We start from the raw sequence: 22,955 nt of genomic DNA, 5'->3' as shown, positions 1-22,955 counted from the left end.
GATCCAACCTCAACCTCCCCTGGCGCAACTTGAGGCCGTTTCCTCTGCTCCTGGCGCTTGTTCCTGGGGAGCAGAGCCCGACCCCCCTGGCTCCAAGCTCCTTTCAGGCAGTTCAGAGATCAGAAGGTCTCCCCTCAGCTCCTGTTCTCCAGCTGAACCCCCCAGGTCCCTCAGCCGCTCCATCACACTTGTGCTCCAGCCCCTCACCAGCTCCGTTCCCTTCTCTCCACTCGCTCCAGCACCTCAAGGTCCACCTGCCTCAGCCCCCCCCACGGCCAGACCGCCCGTGACCTCGCCTCTGTCAGGCCCAGCACAGCCCAGGTCCGCCCTCGCCCAGCCCACGGCGGGCTGATCCAGCAGGTCCCTCGCAGCCGCACCGGGCTGCGCACCCACGGCCCCGCGTGGGCACCGCCGCCCTCCTCAGGGAACGGGCCCGGGCTCTGCCACAGGGGGACGGTCGACTGACCGCGGGGCCCGGGAGGAGCCGCCAGGACCGTCCGCTCCCGCAGGGCGGCCGCGCGGGGGGCGGAACTCGGGCGACTCGCGCGTAGGGCGGGCGCGCGCGCCAGAACTGCGCATGCGCCGGTGTCCCCCCCCCTCTGCTCCTCCGTCACGTGACGCGGGAGCCGGCCCGCCGCCGCTTCAAGATGGCGGCGCGCGGCGCAGAGCGCTGAGGGGGCGGGGGAGGGGCGGCTGTTGTTGAAGCTTTATTGTTCCGCGCCGTGTCCGCCGCGCCGCGCCCAATAAAGGTAACCATGGCGACGGGGCCGCCGGCCGGGCCTGGGCCGCCATCGGGCCCTTCGCTGTGGCCCGGGGGGCTCGGCGGGCAGCTCCGCTCCCACCCTGCCGGGCCCGGCCTCCCTTCCCCACCTCGGGGCCGAACCCGCGCGGCGGGCCCGCCTGGGCCCGGGCCCTGCTTGTGTCGTCCCGGGGCAGCGGGACGGGAGCGGCTGTTCCCGCCCCCCGGGAGGGACGGGGCGGACAGGGAGGCGGAGGGAGCAAATAAATATTTATTGTTTGCATTGTGATAAGAAATCAGTGGTGTGATCCATTCTCCTGTGTGATCACCAGCACAGCAGAGGAGGAGGGAGGAGCAGGGAGCAGCCTGTTCCCAGGTCGTGTTAGATTTAATATGGAAATGTGCTGAGGTGAGTCTGGGTCAAGAAAACCCACCTCCTCCCCAGAGACAGTGTGGGTGAACCTTGGGGGCAATTTCTTCTCGTGTGGTGGAAAGGAAGGCTGGCACACCTGATGTATTGGCTCAGATAGGACATAGGGCAGCATGATTCTCTAGGTGTTTGGTTCAGAGATACCAAGTGTCTTGCATTTGAGGAGGAATCTGGGTTTCAAACCCCAGTCCAAGGACAGGGGGATGCAGGAACAGCGTGTTGGAGTACAGACCAGAACAAGGTCCTCTCCCAGCTGGCCACCCTGCCTCTGTGCCTGTGCGTTTGCTCTTGTTTAATCCCTCTTTCCAGTATATTTTGAGTTGACTGCCGTGACATACAGCTTAAAGAAGGTGCTGAAAATGTTGTTGCCCAGACCGTAGCTCAGTGGTTATAGAAGTCTTCCAGGAGATGGAGGAAGCAAGTTGGCTTCCTGGGGTAAGTGTCGTTAGGCTTTTACATCACTGTATCCTTCCCTGTGTGTTGCGAAGGAACTGCGCTCATGTTTGAAGAGCTGTCGGTCCTTTGGCCTTAGTTGAGTTCTGGGACTGTGGACGTGTGTCTCTGATGGCCTGAAGCAAGAGGGGACCGCGCTGGAAGTCCAGGTGCCTCCTGTCTTGCTGTCTCAATAGACTGAGCTCAGAGGAATTCTGTGTATTTCACCAACAAGTCTGGGGGAATTGGTCCCTGTCGTGGGCTGACCACCTTTAAAAGCGTCATTGTATAGCTTTTTTTTTTTTTCCCTTTATGTTTGGATCATTTGTGCCTTTGGATCAAGGCACTTTATGGGTGCATTGTCCTTTGCCTGCGATCGTGTGTAGGGACAAATGTCTTCTACACTTCTGCTGACAGCAAAATAGACTGCAAAAGCTGGTCAAAGTAGTGGTGGGTTTTGTTTGTTTTAAAAGGGACTAATAAATTAAAACATGCAATCTTCTCTGATGTAAACCGGCCTGACAAACAAGAGTTCGGATGTCCAGCTTTTGATTTTGAGGATGTTATTAGAACCTGCAAAATACAATTAGCACTTTCAGTGCACTTGGGCACAGTGAGACATGGATGAGCAGCTGCTGGAGCAAACTTCGGCTGCTGTTTTGGGTTTGTGCTGGTTTTCCACTGCGTGATTTTGCTCTCTTGTTGGGGCGGCCCCGTTCCAGGGGGGACAGGCAGCAACCATTGCTTTGAAGAGTAATAGGAAACTTGTTGTTCAGAGTTGGAGCACACCTATTCATTTTTCAATCTGTTCTATTTCCATTCAGAGCATCAGTGCAGCCAGCCAGCCAAAGTGTTTAGTGCTTTTTGAGCGGTATATTCTGCTGCCTTTAGAGACCGTGGAGCGCTGAATTTAGTCAAAGTGTTGCTTATTTTCCTCTGTTATCTGTCTGCACTGATGCTCTGAACTGAAATAAAATAGATTGAAAAACAAATTGGTGTGCGCTGGCTTCTGATATCGGATTTCACATTATCCTTTGGGAGCGCTGCCTGCTCTGGCCCTTTGGAACACCCCAGAGAAAGGTAATGACTCCTCAGTCTCTTTCAACACTTCAAAAAGTGGATTACTTTTGGTGGGAGAGGTAAGAAAATTGAATTGCAGTACATTATTTTCTCGCTTTCCAATAGCCCTCTTTGTAAGGTCATCATCTTAGGAACAAGAAAACAGGAAACTGGTAAACACACACAAAAAGTATTCAGATTTTGATTTATGGCTGTCACTGTCCTTAACTCCTCAGAGCTAAAGCCAGAGAGCTGCCTGTCACTTGGAGGCAGCTGTGGTACCCGAGGGACCGCAGGACCAAGGAACACGAGAGAATGAACCTCGGCTTTGTGTCCTGCTGCGGTTACCGGTTTACATGAGTCTTTTGAAATAAGCCTTTGAGTAAGTGCAGAGCGGGGGGTGACGGGGGGAGCTCCTCTCACAGGGACAGTGACCCATCCTGGGTTGGGACCTGCACTTGTCAGTGACCGCTGTGGATTTTAGCTTGAACAGAAAAGCAAGAGCACAGGAACGGGAGGGTTGGGCTGCTCCTGTGGGACCCTCCATCAACTCAAACAGAACTGGCATTTACTTAAGAAAGAAAACTCAGTTTCTTCCATTTTGCTTAGCTCCTGCTGTCCACTTAATTATTTTTCCTGCCTGTTTTGGTTCATTTTTTTTAGGGCTTGCCCAGACCTCGCTTTCTGCTGGTTTTGCGGCAGGTGTGCAGGTTGCTTTTGGCTGGCTCTGTTTTCCGGCTGTGCGTTGGGTTGTGCTGTGCTGGCAGCAGGGGGAGCACAAGGCTGTGGGTTGGTGTTCCCTTATTTCTTTTTTAACCTTTTTTTTTTTTTTTTTTTTTTTAAAGCTAAAAAAAGCCTGCCCCATGTGCATCTGTGGAGGGTTTAGATTGCGGAGTGACAATAAAACCCTGGCAGATGTATTCTTAACCTCCTCTCCCCCCTTTCCCCTTTTACCCCTCCCTCTCCCCTCTTCCCACTCAGCACAGGCGATTGGGAGGGAAAGAAGGACAGGGAGAAGAGAGTTGGAAAAATTACAAACATTTTACTAATGCTACTGATAAAATAGAGAAAATAATACAAAATGTACAAAACCAATCTTGAAAGTCTCAGCAACTGCAGAGCCGGCACCTGAAGTCCTGGACTGGACTCTGCAGCCAACCGGAGCTGGATTCAGTCTGTCACTGGCCTCAGTTTGCAGGGACGACTCACAAGGTCCTCTCCTAATGTCGGCCATAAGCAGAAGGAAAAAGAAGACAAAAGGGACGAGATCCTCGTGATCTCGCACTTTTATATGAAGTATTCACGTGAATGGAATGTTATACACAGTTGGTCAGTTTCTTGGTCACCTGTTTCTCGTTGCCCCTCTCACGAGATGTGAATCTGTCCTTATCAATAATTAGCATTCCTGTTTAACGTAGCTTAAATAAAAAGATGAGATCCCCTCAAACTGGGGGTATGAGAGGGGAGAAATACATAGGGAAAAAGAAGAAATAGCTGGAATTGGGTAACGCATGATCATGTTTGCTATGTTTACCAAAATGTGTATCTGGTTCTCCAGGAAAATGCAGCTAATATGAAGCTTTAGCTGACAGGCAAATTCACTAAAAGAGAAACTTGTTTTAACAAAACCAGGACAGCATCCTAAGGAAGAATTTCAGGCATGGAACACATCTCCACCTGGCCACTGAGACACTAGTAGTCAATGCAGGACGCACCTTTGGGCGTTATTTTATTAATGCCAGCAGGTGTGTTTGCCAGCACCTTGGAAAAGCCCTTAATTATGCCAGTGAGGGACATACAGAATCCTTTTGCTGAGGCCACAATGGCATTAGAAATTCTTCCTGTGCCTTGTGCTGTGCTTTCTGATGGCACAAGGAGTGTGCAGCCCTGGAGCTGCAGGGGAGGGACGGTCTCCTCGGAGCATCTTTGGAGCACCTGTCTCGGTGGCGTCTAATTGCTAAAGTGCCGGGTCCTAAATTTCAATTATCTTTTGATGAACCTAGCGACGTGGATGGCTTTTGAATCTGTTGAATCTGGATCAAAGTAATTCTATGAAAAATGAAGAGAAATGATTTAATTTGGAAGCTGCTTTTCAGTTATGTAGGTAGAATTGGGTGTTTCTCTTTCCTCCTCTGTGAAGAAGCCTTGTTACTATCAACACATCCTTTTTCTGTTCTAATGTAGCTTGAATAAAAGATGTGATCCCCTCAAACTGGGGGTATGAGAGGGGAGAAATACCTAGGGAAAAAGAAGAAATAGCTGGAATTGGGTAATGCAGGATCGTTTTTGCTGCAGACCCATTCTGGATCTCCTGTGTTGGGCAGTTCAGAACAAGAAGGGGTTTCTTTGCTGCGGTGGGTGTCCTGGGAGCAGTCACAGGTGATAACTGCTGCATAAGGACAACAGGGGGACGTTTATCAACACGTGGTCAAGTGGGGCCTTGGGAATTTTGGGCACTTTTGAAAATTTGGCTCAAATGGATTGACCTTGCAGTCTCGCTGCGAGTCTGTGGAATGCAAACTCCTGAGCCGTCTTGGTGTTCTTCCTGGGAAGCTGGCAGGACAAGGCTTAAGATGACCCTGATGTTCCTCCAAAGATTCATTCTGCAAAGCCTGTTTGTTGTGCAGCTCAGAGAAGCGAGTATCTCTGTGTCCTCTGTCCCCACTTCTGACTCCAGTGGGCCGATATTTTGGAAGAAGGCGGCACTGGTGCAGTTCGAGTGTCAGAGGCCCCAGAAGCAGCCACTTAAACCATGTTTTGCTTCAAATTTGAAATTCATAAAAAGTCCCAAGTGCATCTGGCTCCAAAGAGGATGCAGAGAAGCAGCTTTAAGCTGAAAAAGTAACAAATGACTTTTTCTGACCAGTGGTGCTGGCGGAGGCAGGTGGCTTGTGCTCCGTGAGCACTCGGCACTGCTCAGGTGTTCGTTACCTGCTCTCAGAGATCCCTCGTTCGGCCCCGTCCCCCGTTCATATCTCCCCAAAGCCATCTAGAAGGTGTCTGTGAGATGGAGCCAGACACATTCAGGTAAGAAACAAGACCTGGACAGGCTGGAGAGTTGGACGAGGAAAGATTTAATGAAATATAACAAGGGCAAGTGTAGAGTCTTGAATCTGGGCAGGATTCCAGGTTCCAGTGTAAGTTGGGGAATGACCTGTTAGAGAGCAGCGTAGGGGAAAGGGACCTGGGGGTCCTGGGGACAGCAGGGTGACCATGAGCCAGCACTGGGCCCTTGTGGCCAGGAAGCCAATGGGACCTGGGGTGGGTTAAAGGGGGTGGTCAGTAGATCAGAGAGGTTCTCCTGCCCCTCTGCTCTGCCCTGGGGAGACCACACCTGGAATCTTGTGTCCAGTTGTGGCCCCTCAGTTCCAGCAGGACAGGGAACTGCTGGAGAGAGTCCAGCGCAGCCACCAAGATGCTGAAGGGAGTGGAGCATCTCCCGTGTGAGGAAAGGCTGAGGGAGCTGGGGCTCTGGAGCTGGACAAGAGGAGACTGAGGGGGGACTCATTCCTGGGGATCAATATGGAAAGGGGGAGTGTTAGGAGGATGGAGCCAAGCTCTTCTGGTGACAACCAGTGACAGGACAAGGGTCAACGGGTTCAAACTGGAACACAGGAGGTTCCACTTAAGTATGAGAAGAAACTTGTTCCTGTTGAGGGTGGCAGAGCCTGGCCCAGGCTGCCCAGGGGGGTTGTGGAGTCTCCTTCTGTGCAGACATTGCAACCCGCCTGGACACCTTCCTGTGTAACCTCATCTGGGTGTTCCTGCTCCATGGGGGGATTGACCTGGATGAGCTTTCCAGGGCCCTTCAACACCTCACATTCGGTGACTCTGTGATGTCATTTAGCTGTTAGGATAACTGTGGCAGTGGAGGGTCCTCCTGCTAAAAATGGGTTCTTGTCATGACTGGGCCCCTTGCTTTGGGTGAACCCAAGTTACTGAGTCTGGAGATGCAGGAGGCAGCAACGGATCAGAAATCAGATTGCTGGTGGTCGTCCCTTCTGGCTGTAAGCTTTGAATAAAAACCTGAAGCATGTTCCAAGTAGGGGGCAATTGCCTTGAGGATGGTCTTGGCCATCCACTCCTTAAAAAATGTCTGTTCTTTTTGGCAGACCTTTGGCTCCCTATAATTAAAGAAGTAAAAACAAATATGTCTGGTCTAATTGCTCAGGACACATTTTCTGAGTTGCTTTAGTATAGGAGGTGCTGGCAAACTACTTGGGACTTTACTGTTTTGAGCTGTCATGGGCAAATATATCTTCTATCTTCTTGCCAGAAATAGAGGGAGCAGACGGTGCTGCTGCTGCTTCCAGCTTGCCATGGTGGAAGCGATGTGTTTTCTGCAGAAGGCTATTCATGGCAAAGTGAGCAGACATCTCTTCCAGGACATCGATGTTTCCTGCTTGTCCTTTTGTAGGAAGAGCCGCAGCTATTATTATTTAACCAGCAGACGCGGTTTCATCTCAGATACTGGAAGTCCTTCAGCTCCAGGGAAGGAGTGGGTAGACTAAAACTGCTGTTACATGGAACCCGGCAAAAGAAACGGGTCTTTCTTCTTCCACGACCAGCAGCTACTCTGCTGATGGCAGCTTGGTTACTCATGGTTTTCAGTGGCGTGGGAGGAAAGCAGAGCCCACGTGTTCAGTGGGCTGGAAGTGCAGGTGGCCCTGTGCACGGGTGAGGGGCGGATCTGGTACTTGCCGAGCAGCAGAGATGAGCTGCAGAGCACACGGCCTTTGGCAGCGATGCACCTGGAGATGCTGTGGCTCCTTGAAGCAGGGTGGGGGGTATCAGCAACTACTTTGGTTTCCCTGCCTTCCAGAAAAGGACCCACCTACCCTGTGCTCTCACTTTGAAGGTTTTCAGTGGGAGAACATGACACCTCTGCTTTGAGGTGGTGTCAAAATCATCTGTGATCTGAGGATTGAAAAGTGAGTTCCGTAGTACTTTGTCTTTCAAGCACGGGGGAGCTCTTGGCTGAGCAGGAGAGCTCTTGTGCACGGGTGGTATCATCCACTGGCCAGGTGCTCCGTGTCTGCAGCTTTGGTATGAAGTGATGTCTTCTGGCTTCTCCTCTCTCCCCGCAGTGCCACGCAGGACACCCGAGGTCCCGCTTCCCGCGATGTCTGAACTCCAGAGGGGTTGGCATCTTGCAGGAGCGAGACACCAGCACGCAGACAACCTGCACACAGCGGCTGCTCACACCTTGCAATTTGGTGCAAGGTGGGAGTTGCTCTGAGCCCTCTTTTGCACAAGGCAGAGCTTCAAGGTGGCGTATGAGCATCGACTCATTAAAGCTCGTGCCCCAATGATAGACAACATTACTTCTGTTCTCTATGAGAGAGTAAGAACCTGGGTGCAAAGATGTTAAGCAGTTGAAGGTCATGTAAATCGTGCTTATCCAGGTGTTCTCCCTCTAAGGCTCATGCTGTTTTGTTTCGGCATCATTGCCAGCACCAGTGTTGGGCATCCTAGTGTGTACAAGGCAGTAACATCTTTATCTTGTCTAGTTTAGATAAAAACTCCAGATATCCCGCTGATAAAAATTCTGTTGGCAGATGGCCTATCTGTTCTCCCTCCTGCAACAGGGGAAGGAGGGGACAGGAGTTAAAAAGAGGCTCTCGTAGATGGGACTAGGTCTGTGGACTTGTGCAAAAAATTACAGTTTGGGGCAAAAGACTTGTAAATGGATGAGTTAGGACGGTGCTGCGCTGGGGAGGGAGGTGCTGAAGGCCCTGGGCTGCAAGCACATCTCTGTCTCCAGTGCTCATGCGCCCCTGCTGATTTAGCAGTGATGTCAGGAGAAAACTAATGGGTCTCAAAGCACTTAGTGCTTTACAGGTAAAACCCAACACCTCAGATTCTGCTCTGTGTTTGGTAGCTGGTCCCAACAGGCTTCTGCACTGCGTCCCCCCCTGCTCTTTCGTAACCAGCTGCTGATTCAGCATCAGGGCTGATTTCAAGAGCGTTCACACCTCCTTGAACTCTACTAGGAGCACATCAGGGAGTTTCTTCTCCCTTTTTATAACTCCTGGGACTCAGTGCTCATTTCCAAGCTCTTTCTGAAGTGTTTAGGTTTGGGCGGTATCTTCAGCTCTATTGCTGAATTTGGGGACTGCATGTTCAGAAGGTTCCGTCTGAGTATAAGGAAACCATGGCAAGGATCTTTCCTTTTGTAACTTGTAACTTAAAAGCAAAGATGCTTCCAGCAGAATTTTGGCTTTACCACCTGTGAGCCAAAGCCTGGATACCACTGACTCCCAAAGCCGTTTCTCATGGGATGTGATTTAGGGGCACTTTCATCTGTGTCCCCTTGGGCAGAAGCTGTGAACCTCTCCAGAAAGTCTTTTAAAGATAGGCAGGGATCAGAATTATCATGTTCTAGAAGGACAAGGAATTACTGGAGAGAGTCCAGCGAGAGCTACAAAGATGCTGAGGGCTCTGGAGCATCTTTGTGATGAGGAGACACTGAGAGAGCTGGGGCTGTTGAGCTGGAGAAGAGAAGCTGAGAGGGATCTGATCAATGGATCAGTATCTCAGGGTGGGTGTCAGAGGATGGACCAGACTCTGTTCATGGTGCCCAACGCAAGGGTGAGGGGCAACGGGCACAGACTGAAACACAGGAGGCTCCATAAGGACATGAGCAGAAACTTGTTTGCTGGGAGGTGCCAGAGCCTGGCCCAGGCTGCCCAGAGCAGGTGTGGAGTCTCCTTCTCTGAGACATTCAAACCCCCTGGGCCCACCTGTGTGATCTGCTCTGTGACCCTGCGCTGGCAGGGCTGGGCTGGGGATCTGCAGAGCTCCTGCAGCCCAACCAGCATGGGCTTCTGGGATTCTGTTTGCTGTAACCGCTGATGTCCAGCATAGTAAGCTACTAAGAAGTGTAAACTGGAAAGTAATTTTTGCTTACTCTTTCTGTCTTGTTACTGTTTGAGCAAAGTGCTAACAGCATCCTTTGTTTTTTTGCTAGCTGGGCTTTGTGGAAGGTGTGTAGAGCACGGCGGGAGGAGGCCGGTGGGTCCTGGCGCCATGGAGCTTCCCGGTTACAGCCGGCAGCTGCTGCAGCAGCTCTACCCGCTCTGCAGAGAGCAGCAGTTCTGCGACTGCGCCATCTTCATTGGGGATGTTCGTTTTGGAGCACACAAGGTGGTTCTGGCTGCTGCCAGCCTGCTTTTTAAATCCCTGTTGGACAGCACAGACACCATCTCCATCGACGCCTCTGTGGTGACCCCCGAGGAGTTTGCGCTCTTGCTGGAGATGATGTACAGTGGCAAACTCCCCCTGGGGAAACACAACTTCACCAAGGTAATCTCCGTGGCAGATAGTCTGCAGATGTTTGATGTGGCTGTTAGTTGTAAAAACCTCCTCAGGGACCTCATCAGCTGCTCGACTCAGGACCAGGTAGCGAGAGAAGTCTCCAGCCAGGCAGCAGACTCATCTGGAAACCCTGCCCAGACTAATAAGCCGCCCCAGTCTGAAAAACCTGCTGAAGGAAGAACAGATATTCTCCTCCTTCAGAGGGTTTCCCCTTCTCCTGGACCTGCAGAAGCAGAAATGGAAGCAGATGTTTCTCCTACTGGCCAGCACCTTACCATGGGTCACGCTCGGGTTCAGCAGGGTGCAATGGCCAGTGACTCCAGATCCCCCCGGGAGGATTCGGGGTCTCGTCCCACTCAGCCTGCCCCTGCTGAGCAGGGGGACAGTGCAGAAGAGGAGCCTGATGAGCCTCTGGAGGAGAAAGAAGGAACGAGAGATTTAGGTGAGACTTTGCAAGGCTCAGCACAGTGTTGCCTCTTATTTGTAACTGTGTTGACTCACGTTTTTCTGTGATGGGGAATATTTTCTTCTGTGTTTGTTCTTTTTCGTTTGCTCTGGGTTGGGAGCAGCACCAACACGCTCCCCTTTTCTGCAGGGACTTTCTTCCTTTGGCACTGTGCAATACTCTCTTTGGCCTTTGCAGTTGCTTCACTCCCACCGCTTCATCAGAGCCGTAGTGAGCAAAACTTTTTTGCCCACCCATGTGATTGCATGTGCTGTAAGTGGGACCTGTGTTAGTGCAGGACATGAGGTTGATAAAGCAAAATCTGTATGACAGCAAGTGAACAGAGTTGCCTACTAATGCTGCCTTATCCTTTAGACTCCTATTCAGCACGGGAGGAAAACAGAGGCTGTACTGGGTTTAAAATAAATGTTCCATTTATAACTGGTGTTGAATAAACTGTTGGTTTTCCCTCCAGGCTGCGTGATCCTTTAGAAGGGATTTGTGAGTCACAGTTTCCCTATTATAGCCAATGTGCTGGTTACAAACTGATGCCTTTCAATCACATCACGCTTTCTGTGAATCCCTTCAATTAGCAAATAACTCATCTTGTTTCTATCACACAGCAGCAGAGAGCAAAAGCTGTAAACTGGATTTCTTTCTTCGACATGAAAGCGATTTCTCTGAGGCCCTTTCTGATGCCCGAGCTGTGCTGAAGAGACTAGAAGAGTGCGGAGAAATTGATGCCTCTCAAAAGGAGGTAGGTATGTTTACTTGGGTAAATGATACAAGATTTTTCTTCACCCTGCTGAGGACTAGAATAGTTTGTGTCCTGTGTAGGAAATTGTTTCATGGGAAACAGGGGCTCTGGTGCCTGGTTGTTTGAAGGGCAACACGTGCTCACCTGAACAACACCCAGGAGAGAAGCTTCTATAAGAGCAAGCGGCTTGTGCGTGTAGGTAAAGATGTATATGTCCTGCCCTGAAGACATCTTGGTTGTGTTGTAGAAAGCTCCAGCACTGATTTCTCTTCTGTTTTATGGGCTTTTGCTTCAAGAACTGTATTGATTTGTAAATGAGTGGCATATGAGATCCCAAAATAGAGCTCCCGAGCACCCATTGAGGCCTTGCTGCTCCATCTGCTCTGCTCTGCGTGGGCCAGGCTGCTCGTGGGGACTGCGATGGGTTCACGGCTGCTGCCCTGCGGTGCTTTAAAAGCCGTCGTCGCTGCGCAATGGTGTTCGGGTTCTCATTGGAGGGGAAATCGGAGTCTGGTGCATGGTCAGTGCTGAAGGATACCCTGAACACCAGTAGCCAGATCCCAGCTGTTGTAGCGGCTCAAAGCTGCTGCAAAAGCAGCAGGTGACATCTGTGTGGGCGCAGGAGGACGCGGAGCTTGGAGGTGATTGCAGCAGGTCTGGGTGGCATCGTGCTGGCTGCAAACTGCTGCGTGATCGCAGGGCCGGCGAAAAAAGAGGGAGGATGGGGCTGTGCTTGCTCCCCTCACCCCGGCTGTTTCTGCTGCATGAACTGCCCTGTGTACCTTTTCTGTACGTGGAAAAATGAGAATGTGACTGTTTTATTGCCGTCTCCTCGGTGGCTCTGTGGTTTGCTGACCTTTGGAAGCTGAGAAATGCTGTTCCACAGGTCGGGGCTGCGATGTTTCTAGGTTCCCGTGTGCCTGCTGGCTGGGTTCGAGTCACTCGGTCCCTCCAGTACCACTGTGGCCATGGGACATGGCACATTTTGGCCGTGATGGCATTGTATGACAGCAGAGAGGAGAATTTTCTTGAGCCAGGGAGTGCAGGTTTCTCTTGAGCCTGTAAATGTTTCCGGAGGAAAGCCCGTGTTCCCTTAGCTACTGACCCTGCTGATGGTGTTGAATGTTACATCTCTGGGGCTTTGGGAGGGAGATGTGGCTGCTTATTGTTCGCAGTAGCAAGCCCAAACCTGGCCGGGCTGACAATTGTGTGTGAGTTCATTGCTCTCAGCATGACTGTGCGCCTGAGAAGGATTAGGTGTTTGTAAGTTTGTTCGTTGTCCTTATCGGAAAAATACGTCAGGTTTAAGGTTTCACCTATTGTGCACCTTGGCATTGGAGCAGAGCTGGGGAGGGTGTTGTGTGATGAGGATGGGCGCTGCCGGGAGGGGTTTGGCAGCTCCACGCGCCTGTGCCGGCACAAGCACCCCAGCACCCTGCCTTCCCTTGTCCTCTTGTGCTGCCCGCACGGTCGCAGGGCAGAGCAGCACCTGCAAAGTGTCCGGGCAGCCGTGCTGCCTCGCATCTGCTCTGCTTAACAGCCCCATTTTCTGTTGCTTTGCAGTAGTTGTTTCATGTTTCTTCAGCACCTCCAAGACCCAGCAGGTGAGGTTCGCAGACCCGTGTCTGACCCTTTATGCTCCCAAACGAGCTGCTGCAGCAGGAGCCAAGGGAGAGGTTGTGGAGCTGAGTCGGTTTGGGTGTCTGACTGCAAAACGGCAGCTGGACAATTTTTCTGCAGCTATAAATAAACGTTGAATAAATGAGAAATAGATTTTCTTTAAGCCTTTGCGAAAAATCACTTCTCAGCTGTGACAAGCATGAAAAGTGTCAGCGCCAGGGCAGTGGGGGACAGGCCAGTGCCTCTCGTGAGCGGGCTCGGCCAGATCTGTCCCCCTCTGAGCTCCCCATGGGGCAAGTGGGACCTGTGTGCACCAGCACCCAACCTGGCTCTGTTTCCAGCAGGTGCAGTGGCTTTTTCTCACAAGGGCCCAGTGTGTTCTTTGGGGGAAACACAGCAGTGTGTTTTTTAAAGTCAGGCTTAAAGTGCAAGTTCAGCTCCGAAGAGCCCAGCCTAATTAAGGCTGAGGTTGTGCCAGTGGTAGATGTCAATAGATTTATTTTTTATTTTTTTTTCCCTGTCTCCCTCTGCTTTCTGTATCATATCATTTTGCCAGTTATTTGCTTGAAGTCTCTGAGGTGCCTTGGGGCAAGTGACGGTGGGTCTGGAAGCGGGTGAGATGCTGTTTCTCTGCACTGAGCAGCCTTGCTTGGTGCTTCTGCTCAGGAGCCTTTGCTGGTGGTTTATCGGCAAGCGGTGATGTGTTTGGGATGGCAGAGCCTGGGCAGTGTGGGGGTTTTTTGGGTGTTTGGGGGGGTTTGTAAACCTGCCTGTCGACACTGAGGCTGTCCTGGTGTTTGGGCTCCTCTAGTTTTGCTGATATTTTGCCTTGGATGTAGCCCCTGTATTTCTGTTCCTCTGCTCATGTGCTCGTCCCTGCACAGGTGCCTTGTTCCCCATGGTGCTCCTGGCCGCTTCCCAATGCTGTTGCTGCTTTATGTCCTGCTACCTCCAGTGGAGACTTGTTAGGTCATGGGGTTTTTCACAGAATCCCAGAATGTCAGGGGTTGAAGGGCCCTGGAAAGCTCATCCAGTGCAATCCCCCCATGGAGCAGGAACACCCAGCTGAGGTTACACAGGAAGGTGTCCAGGCGGGTTGGAATGTCTGCAGAGAAGGAGACTCCACAACCCCCCTGGGCAGCCTGGGCCAGGCTCTGCCACCCTCACTGGGAACAAGTTTCTCCTCATATTTAAGTGGAACCTCCTGTGTTCCAGTTTGCACCCATTGCCCCTTGTCCTGTCACTGGTTGTCACCAGAAGAGCCTGGCTCCATCCTCCTGACACTCCCCCTTTCCATATTGATCCCCAGGAATGAGTCCCCCCTCAGTCTCCTCTTGTCCAGCTCCAGAGCCCCAGCTCCCTCAGCCTTTCCTCACACGGGAGATGCTCCACTCCCTGCAGCATCTTGGTGGCTGCGCTGGACTCTCTCCAGCAGTTCCCTGTCCTGCTGGAACTGAGGGGCCACAACTGGACACAAGATTCCAGGTGTGGTCTCCCCAGGGCAGAGCAGAGGGGCAGGAGAACCTCTCTGACCTACTGACCACCCCAAGGAGATCTGCAGTTCAGGGCTTGCTTTGGAGAGAATTGCTGCTTCTCTCTAAGTTTGATGTTATGTTCTGCTCCCTGGGCTGAAAAATGTGGCCGCGTTGCTTTTCTGTTTAGGGAGATGTGATTTTTGAGGTTGTTTTTGTTTTAGAGTCTCTCTGTGTATCTCACATAAACTATTCCTATCTAATTTGGTTCTGGCCTGGATGAAACCAGCTTGGAAATGAGAACAAGACTGAAATTGCAGTAATTTGGGGAAGCGTAGAAGAGCTTTGCTGGTGTCAAGTCTTATCTTCCTGTGCTCTCTTAGAGAAACTCAATTCAAATTATTGCACAGCTCATTTGTTCCCTCTACTACTGGGTTCAGATGAAGTAGGGGGGTGTTGATTCTCACACGTAGAATAAATGTCACTGTGCTTGTGGATCATTTCCATTGCCTATGGGCCTGTCCAATTATTGTCGTCCTTCGTTTGCAGCTGCAGGGATTTTTGGATGCGACAGAAGAAAGAAGTTTCCCATTATTTTCTGCATCCTGATTAGGAGTGATAGATGGTGACGGTTTTATTTCAAAGTAACAGAGCTGGAGAACTTTTTTCCCTTCATTCTGGTGTATTTGTGTGGAAGTTTGGGCTGAGTTTTTGTTCGTGTTGTGTGGTCCAAGAAGGGGTCAGCGTTCTCCATGGAGCTTTCCCGGTGCTGGGGTTTCCTTCTTCAGTCACGTACAAATGCAGGGTTGAAATAAAAGCGCTTTGGATATCTGAATGAGGAAAGGGAACCTAGTTTTTCTCTGATTACTGTGTGTGCAGTGACAGCTGACAGACCTCGTGACGCGGTCGTAGCCTCCGAGCTGCTCTGTGCTCCAGTTGTGCAGAGCGAGTCCCAGTGCTCCCCATCCCACCGACCCTCTGGGCAGCATCTCTGGCCGTGCAGGTTTCCAATGGCTTTTTTATGTTTCCTTCACCTTACGCACATCAAGAACCAATTGGTATAAGAACCCAAAGCAGCTTGTGTTCACAGAGGGCTGATGATTATGTCGCTGTGGTGCTGGGTTCCCTGTGGTCGAGGTCTCTGCAGCTCTCCTTGGGGAATGGAGGTGGCGTTGAGGTGCAGGCACAGGATTTACCACCCTTATGGGTGAGTCTGGTGACTGAATGTCCTTCGGCTTGCAAGGGGGGGTCTGAGGGGACCTAACTGCTTCTGTCACCTTCCACAGGTTGCTTTCCAGCCTGTGTCTTGCAGATTCCTCTCCACCCTCCTTTGGGTGCCTGCATTCGCTCTAAAGCCCATGCTTGAGGGAGATCACTCAGTAATCACAGAATCATTTTGGTTGGAAGAGACCCTTAAGATTGAGTCCAACTATAACCTAAATCTAGCACTAAACCACGTCCCCAAGAGCCTCATCTATACGTCTTCCAAAGACCTCCAGGGCCGGTGACTCCACTGCTACCCTGGGCAGCCTGTTCCAATGTCTCACAACCCTTTCCATGACGACATGTTTCATAATGTGCAATCTCAACCTCCCCTGGTGCAACTTGAGGCCGTTTCCTCTGCTCCTGGCGCTTGTTCCTGGGGAGCAGAGCCCGACCCCCCTGGCTCCAAGCTCCTTTCAGGCAGTTCAGAGATCAGAAGGTCTCCCCTCAGCTCCTGTTCTCCAGCTGAACCCCCCAGGTCCCTCAGCTGCTCCATCACACTCGTGCTCCAGACCCCGCGCAGACTTGGGCCATTGCGCTCCCTGGTAGAAGGTACATCACTTGCTCGCTTGGTCAAGGTCCTGTCTGGGTCCCAGACGTGCCCCAGCATGGCACACCAGTTGTCTTCAGCCCAGCCCAAGGTCGTTCCCTGCAGGGCCAACCACCAGCTGCTCTTCCCGCGTCCCTGTTCCCACCCAGAAAAACCTCACGTCACGATAGTGTTGGAGGGGAAGGTGGAAGTCCCAGAGGCACTGTCTTCCTTGGGGCATTGTGGGGTGGTGTGGGGGTTGTGGGGTGGTGTGAGGAGGTTGGCTGGTGCCCGGGTGGCAGGACACAGAGCTCAGTCCACTCTTGCTGTGCAGGTTGTGGCTCTGCTTGAGCAGCCTCATGCATCTTCCTGGCCAAAGCCGCAGGGGACATCGGAGGGAGTGTAAGACAAGGAGCAGTGGAGCAGCGTGAGAGGTCCTGCAGTGGGACAAAGGGGCACAGCGGTGTAGGAGTTGATTATGTTAGGAAATACATCTGGAAAAACATGGAAGATGTGGAGATGCTATGGAGATAGGAGGTGTACCTCCTGCAGCATTTCCTGCAGATGTTCCTGTTCAGAGCTTCCCTCGGGGCTTCCATGGATGTGGGGAGGTTTTGCATGAACTTTGGGGGCTCTTGTGTGGTGTCAGACCAGAGCGGTGCTGAGCTACCGAGTGAGGAGGGTTGTGGCCACCAGAACTGACACCCTCCGCTGGACCCAACTTCTCACTGGACATGGAACCTATTTGGTGGCACAGCTCAAGCTTAAGCCAGATCTTGTTGAGCAGGATTCCCTGCTCAGAGAGCCCGTCTCTTCCTCCAGCCTGGAACCTGGGGCTGTGCTAGTCTGTGCTGATTTGTGCCAATTTGGCCATGAAGGGTTTTCCAAGCGTCCCAGGTAGTGAAAACCTAATGGATCAGTCATCACACGGGCACATTATGACCGAGTGGAAGCTGGGATTCCAGCTAATATCAGTATTTCTCATTTCTTTCCAGGATCTTTGGGAACTGTTAGAGTTTGAAAGTAAGTCTAGACTGTGCTGTGTGCTCTTTCAAAACGATGCTAAAATGCTGTTGTTCCCACTGAGCAACGTGTTCAAGGAAAGGCCTTCCAGAAAGAGGCTATAAATAGCAGAGCCTTTCGGTTTCTGAAAACTCATTTCCATTAACCAAACCCATGCATTGACAGGGGCTGTTACCTGGCGCTCTGGGTAGCAATGCTGTGCTGATTTTAATTTAAAAAAGTAAAAATTAAAAAGTATTGTGACACTGCAAGTTACTTTTAATCCGTATTAGTAAAGAGATGTATTTGGCAGGGTGCTGAGCACCTTTGGGATGGCGAGAGCCAAGAGGATCGTTTTGATCTGGAAGGGGCCAGGTGTGCAAACCTTGAGAACAAACATGATCTGGTAATCAAGTCTCATTACAAATTAATGTTTGCATTAAAAAAAATACCTTTAAGCTTGTTCTTCGGCACATCTGCAGCAGCTCCTTTCTTCCTTTGTAACAGAGCCCTTCATGTCTCCATCTCTCTGTTTGGCAGGAAAAATGCCGTTAGCGGGTGAGAGCTGGGACTCCTGCAGCTTCCCCTCTGTGGATACTCTTTGCAATAGGTCATTGCACTGTCACGCTGCCCTAATATACGAGCGTTTACACCTGCTAGGAAGAGCCAGTCCAGCATCCCCCTGGTGCGGCCCCAAGCAGTTGCATTCAGTCTTTTTATCATAGAAATAAAAATGACAATGACAGCGGAAAATGGCCGCTCTCTCTGGAGCTGGGCTAAGCTCCCCACTTCAAAGGTACTTTTATAGCATCCCTGGAGTCTCTAATAAAGGACGCCTGCTCTGAAAGGCTGGCATCGCTCCTGGAGAGCTGGGACTGTGTGTCTTTAGGGGCAATATTTACAGCGTTAAAGGGCTCCGGGGAAATGGGAGCAAGAGTTACAGCTTATTTCTTTTCCTTTTATTTCCATAACTTGCCTCTGGTTGCTGTTTGGGGTCACTGGAGTGGATTTTGGAGCCCTGGGCACGATTGCCGGGTGTGCTGATAGCCCGCAACGCTCGCGTGCCTTCTCTCCAAATCTTTCTTTAGCAGATATGACTCCGTTGTGACTTGAGGATGGGGATTCCTGAAAGTTCCGCTTAAAATGCTCTCTGCCTTCTGTGCAAGCGAGCTCCTTGTTCTGCACTGAAATCTGGTATCCCCTGCCCTGGCCTTGGGCTTCCAAAGTAACCGTATTTAAACCACGTTTTATTAGGTCTCTTAGATTTATTAGCATTTGACTGTTAGGGGAAGAAATGACGAGATGTTTGGTGCTGGAACCAGCTGCAGTTTGTGGGACTTGCTGTAAAGATAAGGGCTGGCAGGAAGTTTTCTGCCCTCCTTCCCAGGGCTGGTGCCACAGACCACAGCTTCAGTTCAGTGATGTGTATCTATGTGGTGGGTTGTTTTGGTTTTTGGTTTTATTTTGGTCCTCTGGACAAATCCCCGGCATTCTGCTCTTTGTATGGTTTGTGTAGGGCAGTTCACTCTGTTATTAAAACCTCTCCCGCGTTTCCCCGCTCTGTTGTAGGCTCTGGCTGCCTGTCTGGCGGAGGGAGGGGACCAGCCGGTGTTCCAGAAGCTGCTGAGCAAAGTGCAAGATGCTCAGACCCTGAGTGCTCAGACCCTCCTGTCTTTGCTGAAGCTGTTTCAAGACACGAATCCCAAGCTGCGAGCGGCTTTGCTGGAGAGGGAAGGGGGCGGCGGCGAAGACCTGCAGCAAACAGGTAGAGAATTGGGTGCAGCCTGTGGCAAAGCGAGGAGGTAACCTTAAAGCAGATCTCTATAAACCCTGTGACCTTACACGGGTGCAGGAGGTTTATCACGTGCCGGCCAAGATCCCGGGGCGTTTCCGTCCCGCAGCAGTGGGGATGGGGCGCAGGGCTCTCCCCGTCGCTGCCGGCGGCGCTGGATCGGTGGCTGTGCAGCCAGCGTGGTCAGAGCACGGCTGAGCCTCGGGATCGAAAGCTCCTGTCTTACTTGAGTCTGACACAAAGCAGTGGCCTTGCAAACCTGGTGTTAACCTCCAGCTTGCTTTATGGCTTTGTGCTCTGTTAGATAAATGAGACGTTTTCCTTTCATAGAGTTTAAAGAGAATAGTAAAGTGGTTTTCCTCCACTGCTTGTGCTTGGGATGAGCTTTGCTATTCACTTAGATCTTTCACAGACTCTCACTCGCTTCAGGAGCCTGTCAGTTCCTTCAGACTGACTTGTTTCTTCTCTTGTGTTTCTGAATCCTTTTCCCCCCAGAGAGCGCAGACAAGGGAGAGACGCTGACCGCTCGCTTGCTGGGTCGCAGGGGGGAGCTGATCCAGAGCGTGACACAGCTGAGCCCCATCGTAGAGTTCCTGGAGGCGGCAGAGGAGGGATTCCTGACTGCCTCAGAGAAACGGGTAAAAAAAATGTGAAATAAGGAAATCTCTGTGGGCGAGGGGGGGTGTGTGTGTCTGCAAGGTGCTGTCTTACCGCGTGGTTTGCCAAGTAACGTGCTGGCCTCAGCTGGCAAACTGACCTCCCCTTGCACAGCACGGGCTGCACGTCTGTGTCGTCTCAGGTCCGTCTGTGCTGAGCTGTGGGAACAGAGAAGGCTGAGCGGTGAAGGTGCCTCCAGAGGGGATGAACGCTGCCTGTCTCACTGCCCTGCGAGGGGAGCTGGGGCACAGGAGGTGCCTGATGCTCCTTAAGGCCTTGGAAGTGCCTTTTTGTGAGCCTGTAGAAGGCTCTGTACTGGAGTTTGGTGTCAGCAGAACCTCTAAAACCTCTGTGCTGCCTGTCTGCCAGTTGTGCTCTTGTGTACATTGACTTAGTTTCAGCTGACTCTCCCAGCTTTAACTCTTTAATTCTTACCATGCAGTTTCCTGCAAGAATAGCACATCTGCTGACTTTTTTTGATGTATTTAGTGCATCAGTTGGTGAGGAGGACTGTTACTTTCCTGTAAGCAACTGTATTGTGCGTGCTGATTTGCAGAAGCCATCATGGACCCAATATCACATATAAATGGCTTTTTTCTGTGTTTTGGAGGAAGCTGGCTATATCCTACCGGTGCAGCTGTAACTTGCAGAGTGCCCCACCATGCTGCATCCAGTACACAACTCACAGACCTCCTGTCCTAGTTTGTCACATCTGTCACATGACGCAGGGTTCTAGCAAGTGGAAAGCACTGTTGTGCTTGCTCACATGAACGATGTCTGCTTTCTGTCCAAGTGAGCCTGACCAGAGCCATGACATGGCTGAGGACCTCTGCCCGCTTTTTAAGCCCCTCAATAACCTGTTGCTCACTTGCATGTGTTCCTGGACCAAGTGTCTGTTGTGGAGCATCCCTGGGTGTGGGTGCAGCTCGGTACCAGAGAAGGTGCTGCCAGCAGAGGCATCTCTCTTGTCCTTTTGGGCTGGGGGGTGACTGGCAGCTGGTGAATTTTCCCTCTGAAAGCAGCACGGCAGAGCCTGGAATGGGGGCGTGAGAGGAAAGCGGGAGGTGTGAATGCAGCAGAGGACTCAGCATCTCCCGGAGATATTGCGGCTGTCAGCAGAGCCCGTGCGGGGTGCCTGGAGCTGAGCTTGTGGCTGGGAAAGCTGCATCAGCAGTGGGGAGATTAGGATTTTTTTGTATATGCCTGTTCATGTTGCAGTGTTGCCTTTCTTTTAAAGGCTTCACCTTTTCCCTGCACTCTCCCTTTGTCTTCATGAAATGAGGTAGTTAAAATGCAGCCATTTTTAATCTCCTCACTGGAAAAACAAACAAACAAACAACAATAAATGAAAACCCAGACCGTTCTGGCGCTGTAATTCTGCTCCTTGGGCACAGGATACAGCCTATAATTGCATCATTGTATACTATGGGACTCCTGCCTCATTTGGTGAAGGGGTGGTGTTATTCGGTGTTTTTTTTATCCTCTTCAGTCCCTTTACGCTGTGTTTGCTGCAGAGCCTCCAAACCCTGCTCCGAATACAAAATCCTTCTCCTCTCTATGACATCCCTTTGTGCTCTTTAGCTCACAGGTTCCCAGCAAATAACAAACGTATTTGGGGAGCTCTCCAGTGAGTGCATCATGTTGTCCCTGTTGTGACACAGGAAAATAAGGCAGAAATTACCAAGTGTAAACTGACCTCGGGGGCTTCCCTTATTTTTCATACTTTTTTTTTTTTTTAAAAACAAGAACAATTGTTTTATTTCCCCTCAGACAAGTGGAAAAGTACTGAATTATTTCAGAAGTTAAATTGATTTAAGTGGTGGGCCTGTGGCGTATGTGCAGTTGGGGTCTCTGGTGTCAGGCGCAGTACTGGGAAAACAAACGTGGAATTAGCAGCCACCTCTGAAGGTCTCATCTTACCCGATTCATCCAGCATTGCACTGGAGCTCTGGGCTGGCAGAGGTAGGATCTGGTTCTCCAAGGGCTCATAAAGGTGAGGTTTCCCTCTTTCTTCCTGCAGTCACTGCCTCATTAGCCACACATTTATTCAGCAAGACAAGCAGGAGTTTTACAGCTTTTTTTCTGGGCAACTGGGTTCTTTCTATGCCTGGCCCAAGCTGTGCATGGAGCAAGTCTGATCGGCTTTGCTGTTGTGAAGCCTCTTTGTAAATACCTGTTTTTCTGATAAACTTTTTTACCTAGCATATCTATTTTTTGAGGGCTTAGCTTCATGGCTTTATTAGTGTTTTTGTAATGTGGGGAGATAAGGATTTGGGTGATAGCTTGGGTACAGATTCTCACTTAAGAGAAATAAACTTGGATGCAAAGGAAGAGCAGGTAACTGCTTGTGCTTGGTGTCCCATGGCTTAGGTCATCCCGGAGTTCAGAGCAACCCGTCCACTGTGCAGCCCTGAGTGTGGAGCATCAGAGTAGCTGGTAGAAACAGAATCCCAGAATGGTAGGAGTTGGAAGGGGCCTTTGGAGATCCCCCAGTCCAACCCATCCGCTGAAGCAGGGTCGTATCCAGGCGGGTTTGAATGTCTCAGAGAAGGAGACTCCACACCCGCTCTGGGCAGCCTGGACCAGGCTCTGGCACCTCCCAGCAAACAAGTTTCTGCTCATGTCCAGATGGAGCCTCCTGTGGTTCAGTCTGTGCCCGTTGCCCCTCACCCTGGCGTTGGGCACCATGAACAGAGTCTGGTCCATCCTCTGACACCCACCCTGAGATATTGATCCATTGATCAGATCCCTCTCAGCTTCTCTTCTCCAGCTCAACAGCCCCAGCTCTCTCAGCGTCTCCTCATCACAAAGATGCTCCAGACCCCTCAGCATCTCTGTAGCTCTCGCTGGACTCTCTCCAGTAATTCCTTGTCCTTCTGAAACTGGGGAGCCCAGACCTGGCCCCAGTTGTGCAGATGGGGCCTCCCCAGGGCAGAGCAGAGGGGGAGGAACAACCTCCCTGACCTGCTGCCCACACTGTTCCTCACACACCCCAGGTCCCACTGGCCTCTTGGCCACACGGGCACATTGGTGACTCACGGTCACCCTGTTGTCCCCCAGAAGTCCCAGGTCCTTCTCTGCAGAGCTGCTTTCAGCAGGTCCCCCCAACCTGTGCTGGTCCCGGGGGTTGTTCCTGCCCAGGTGCAGGACCCTGCACTTGCCCTTGTTGAACTTCATCAGGTTCTTCTCGCCCAGTCCAGCCTGGCCAGGTGTCTGGATGGCAGCGCAGCCCCTGGTGTATCACAGAATCATTTTGGTTGGAAGAGACCCTTAAGATCATAGAGTCCAACCGTAACCTAACTCTAGCACTAAACCATGTCCTTAAGAGCCTCGTCTATATGTCTTTTAAACACCACCAGGGATGGTGACTCCACCACTGCCCTGGGCAGCCTGTTCCAATGCTTCACAACCCTTTCCATGAAAAAATGTTTCCTAATGTCC

General features: G+C 51.4%; 1 protein-coding gene across 7 annotated transcripts in view; it reads left to right on the top strand.

Moving 5' to 3' along the window:
- The first annotated feature begins 239 nt into the window (after nt 1-239).
- The window catches only part of ZBTB40 (zinc finger and BTB domain containing 40), a 49,281-nt gene continuing 26,565 nt past the window's right edge, over nt 240-22,955 (top strand). For 2 of the 7 annotated variants that reach the window (XR_014185775.1, XM_082069700.1), the window contains exons 1-6: nt 1,100-1,148; nt 1,479-1,604; nt 9,631-10,419; nt 11,046-11,179; nt 18,635-18,830; nt 19,353-19,495. Coding sequence is in view for 6 of the 7 variants with exons in the window: in XM_082069700.1 (XP_081925826.1) it covers nt 9,690-10,419; nt 11,046-11,179; nt 18,635-18,830; nt 19,353-19,495 (1,203 nt within the window). In the remaining variant the exon portion in view is untranslated. Of the gene's footprint in view, nt 750-1,099; nt 1,149-1,478; nt 1,605-7,747; nt 7,930-9,630; nt 10,420-11,045; nt 11,180-18,634; nt 18,831-19,352; nt 19,496-22,955 lie in introns of those variants that run through there. The other 5 variants (XM_082069703.1, XM_082069702.1, XM_082069705.1 and 2 more) reach the window with 5 other exon arrangements.

The sequence above is a fragment of the Streptopelia decaocto genome (genome assembly GCF_964273445.1).
Source record: "Streptopelia decaocto genome assembly, chromosome: 20".
NCBI classification, from domain to species: Eukaryota; Metazoa; Chordata; class Aves; order Columbiformes; family Columbidae; genus Streptopelia; species Streptopelia decaocto.
This window is presented reverse-complemented; position numbering and strand designations above follow the sequence as displayed.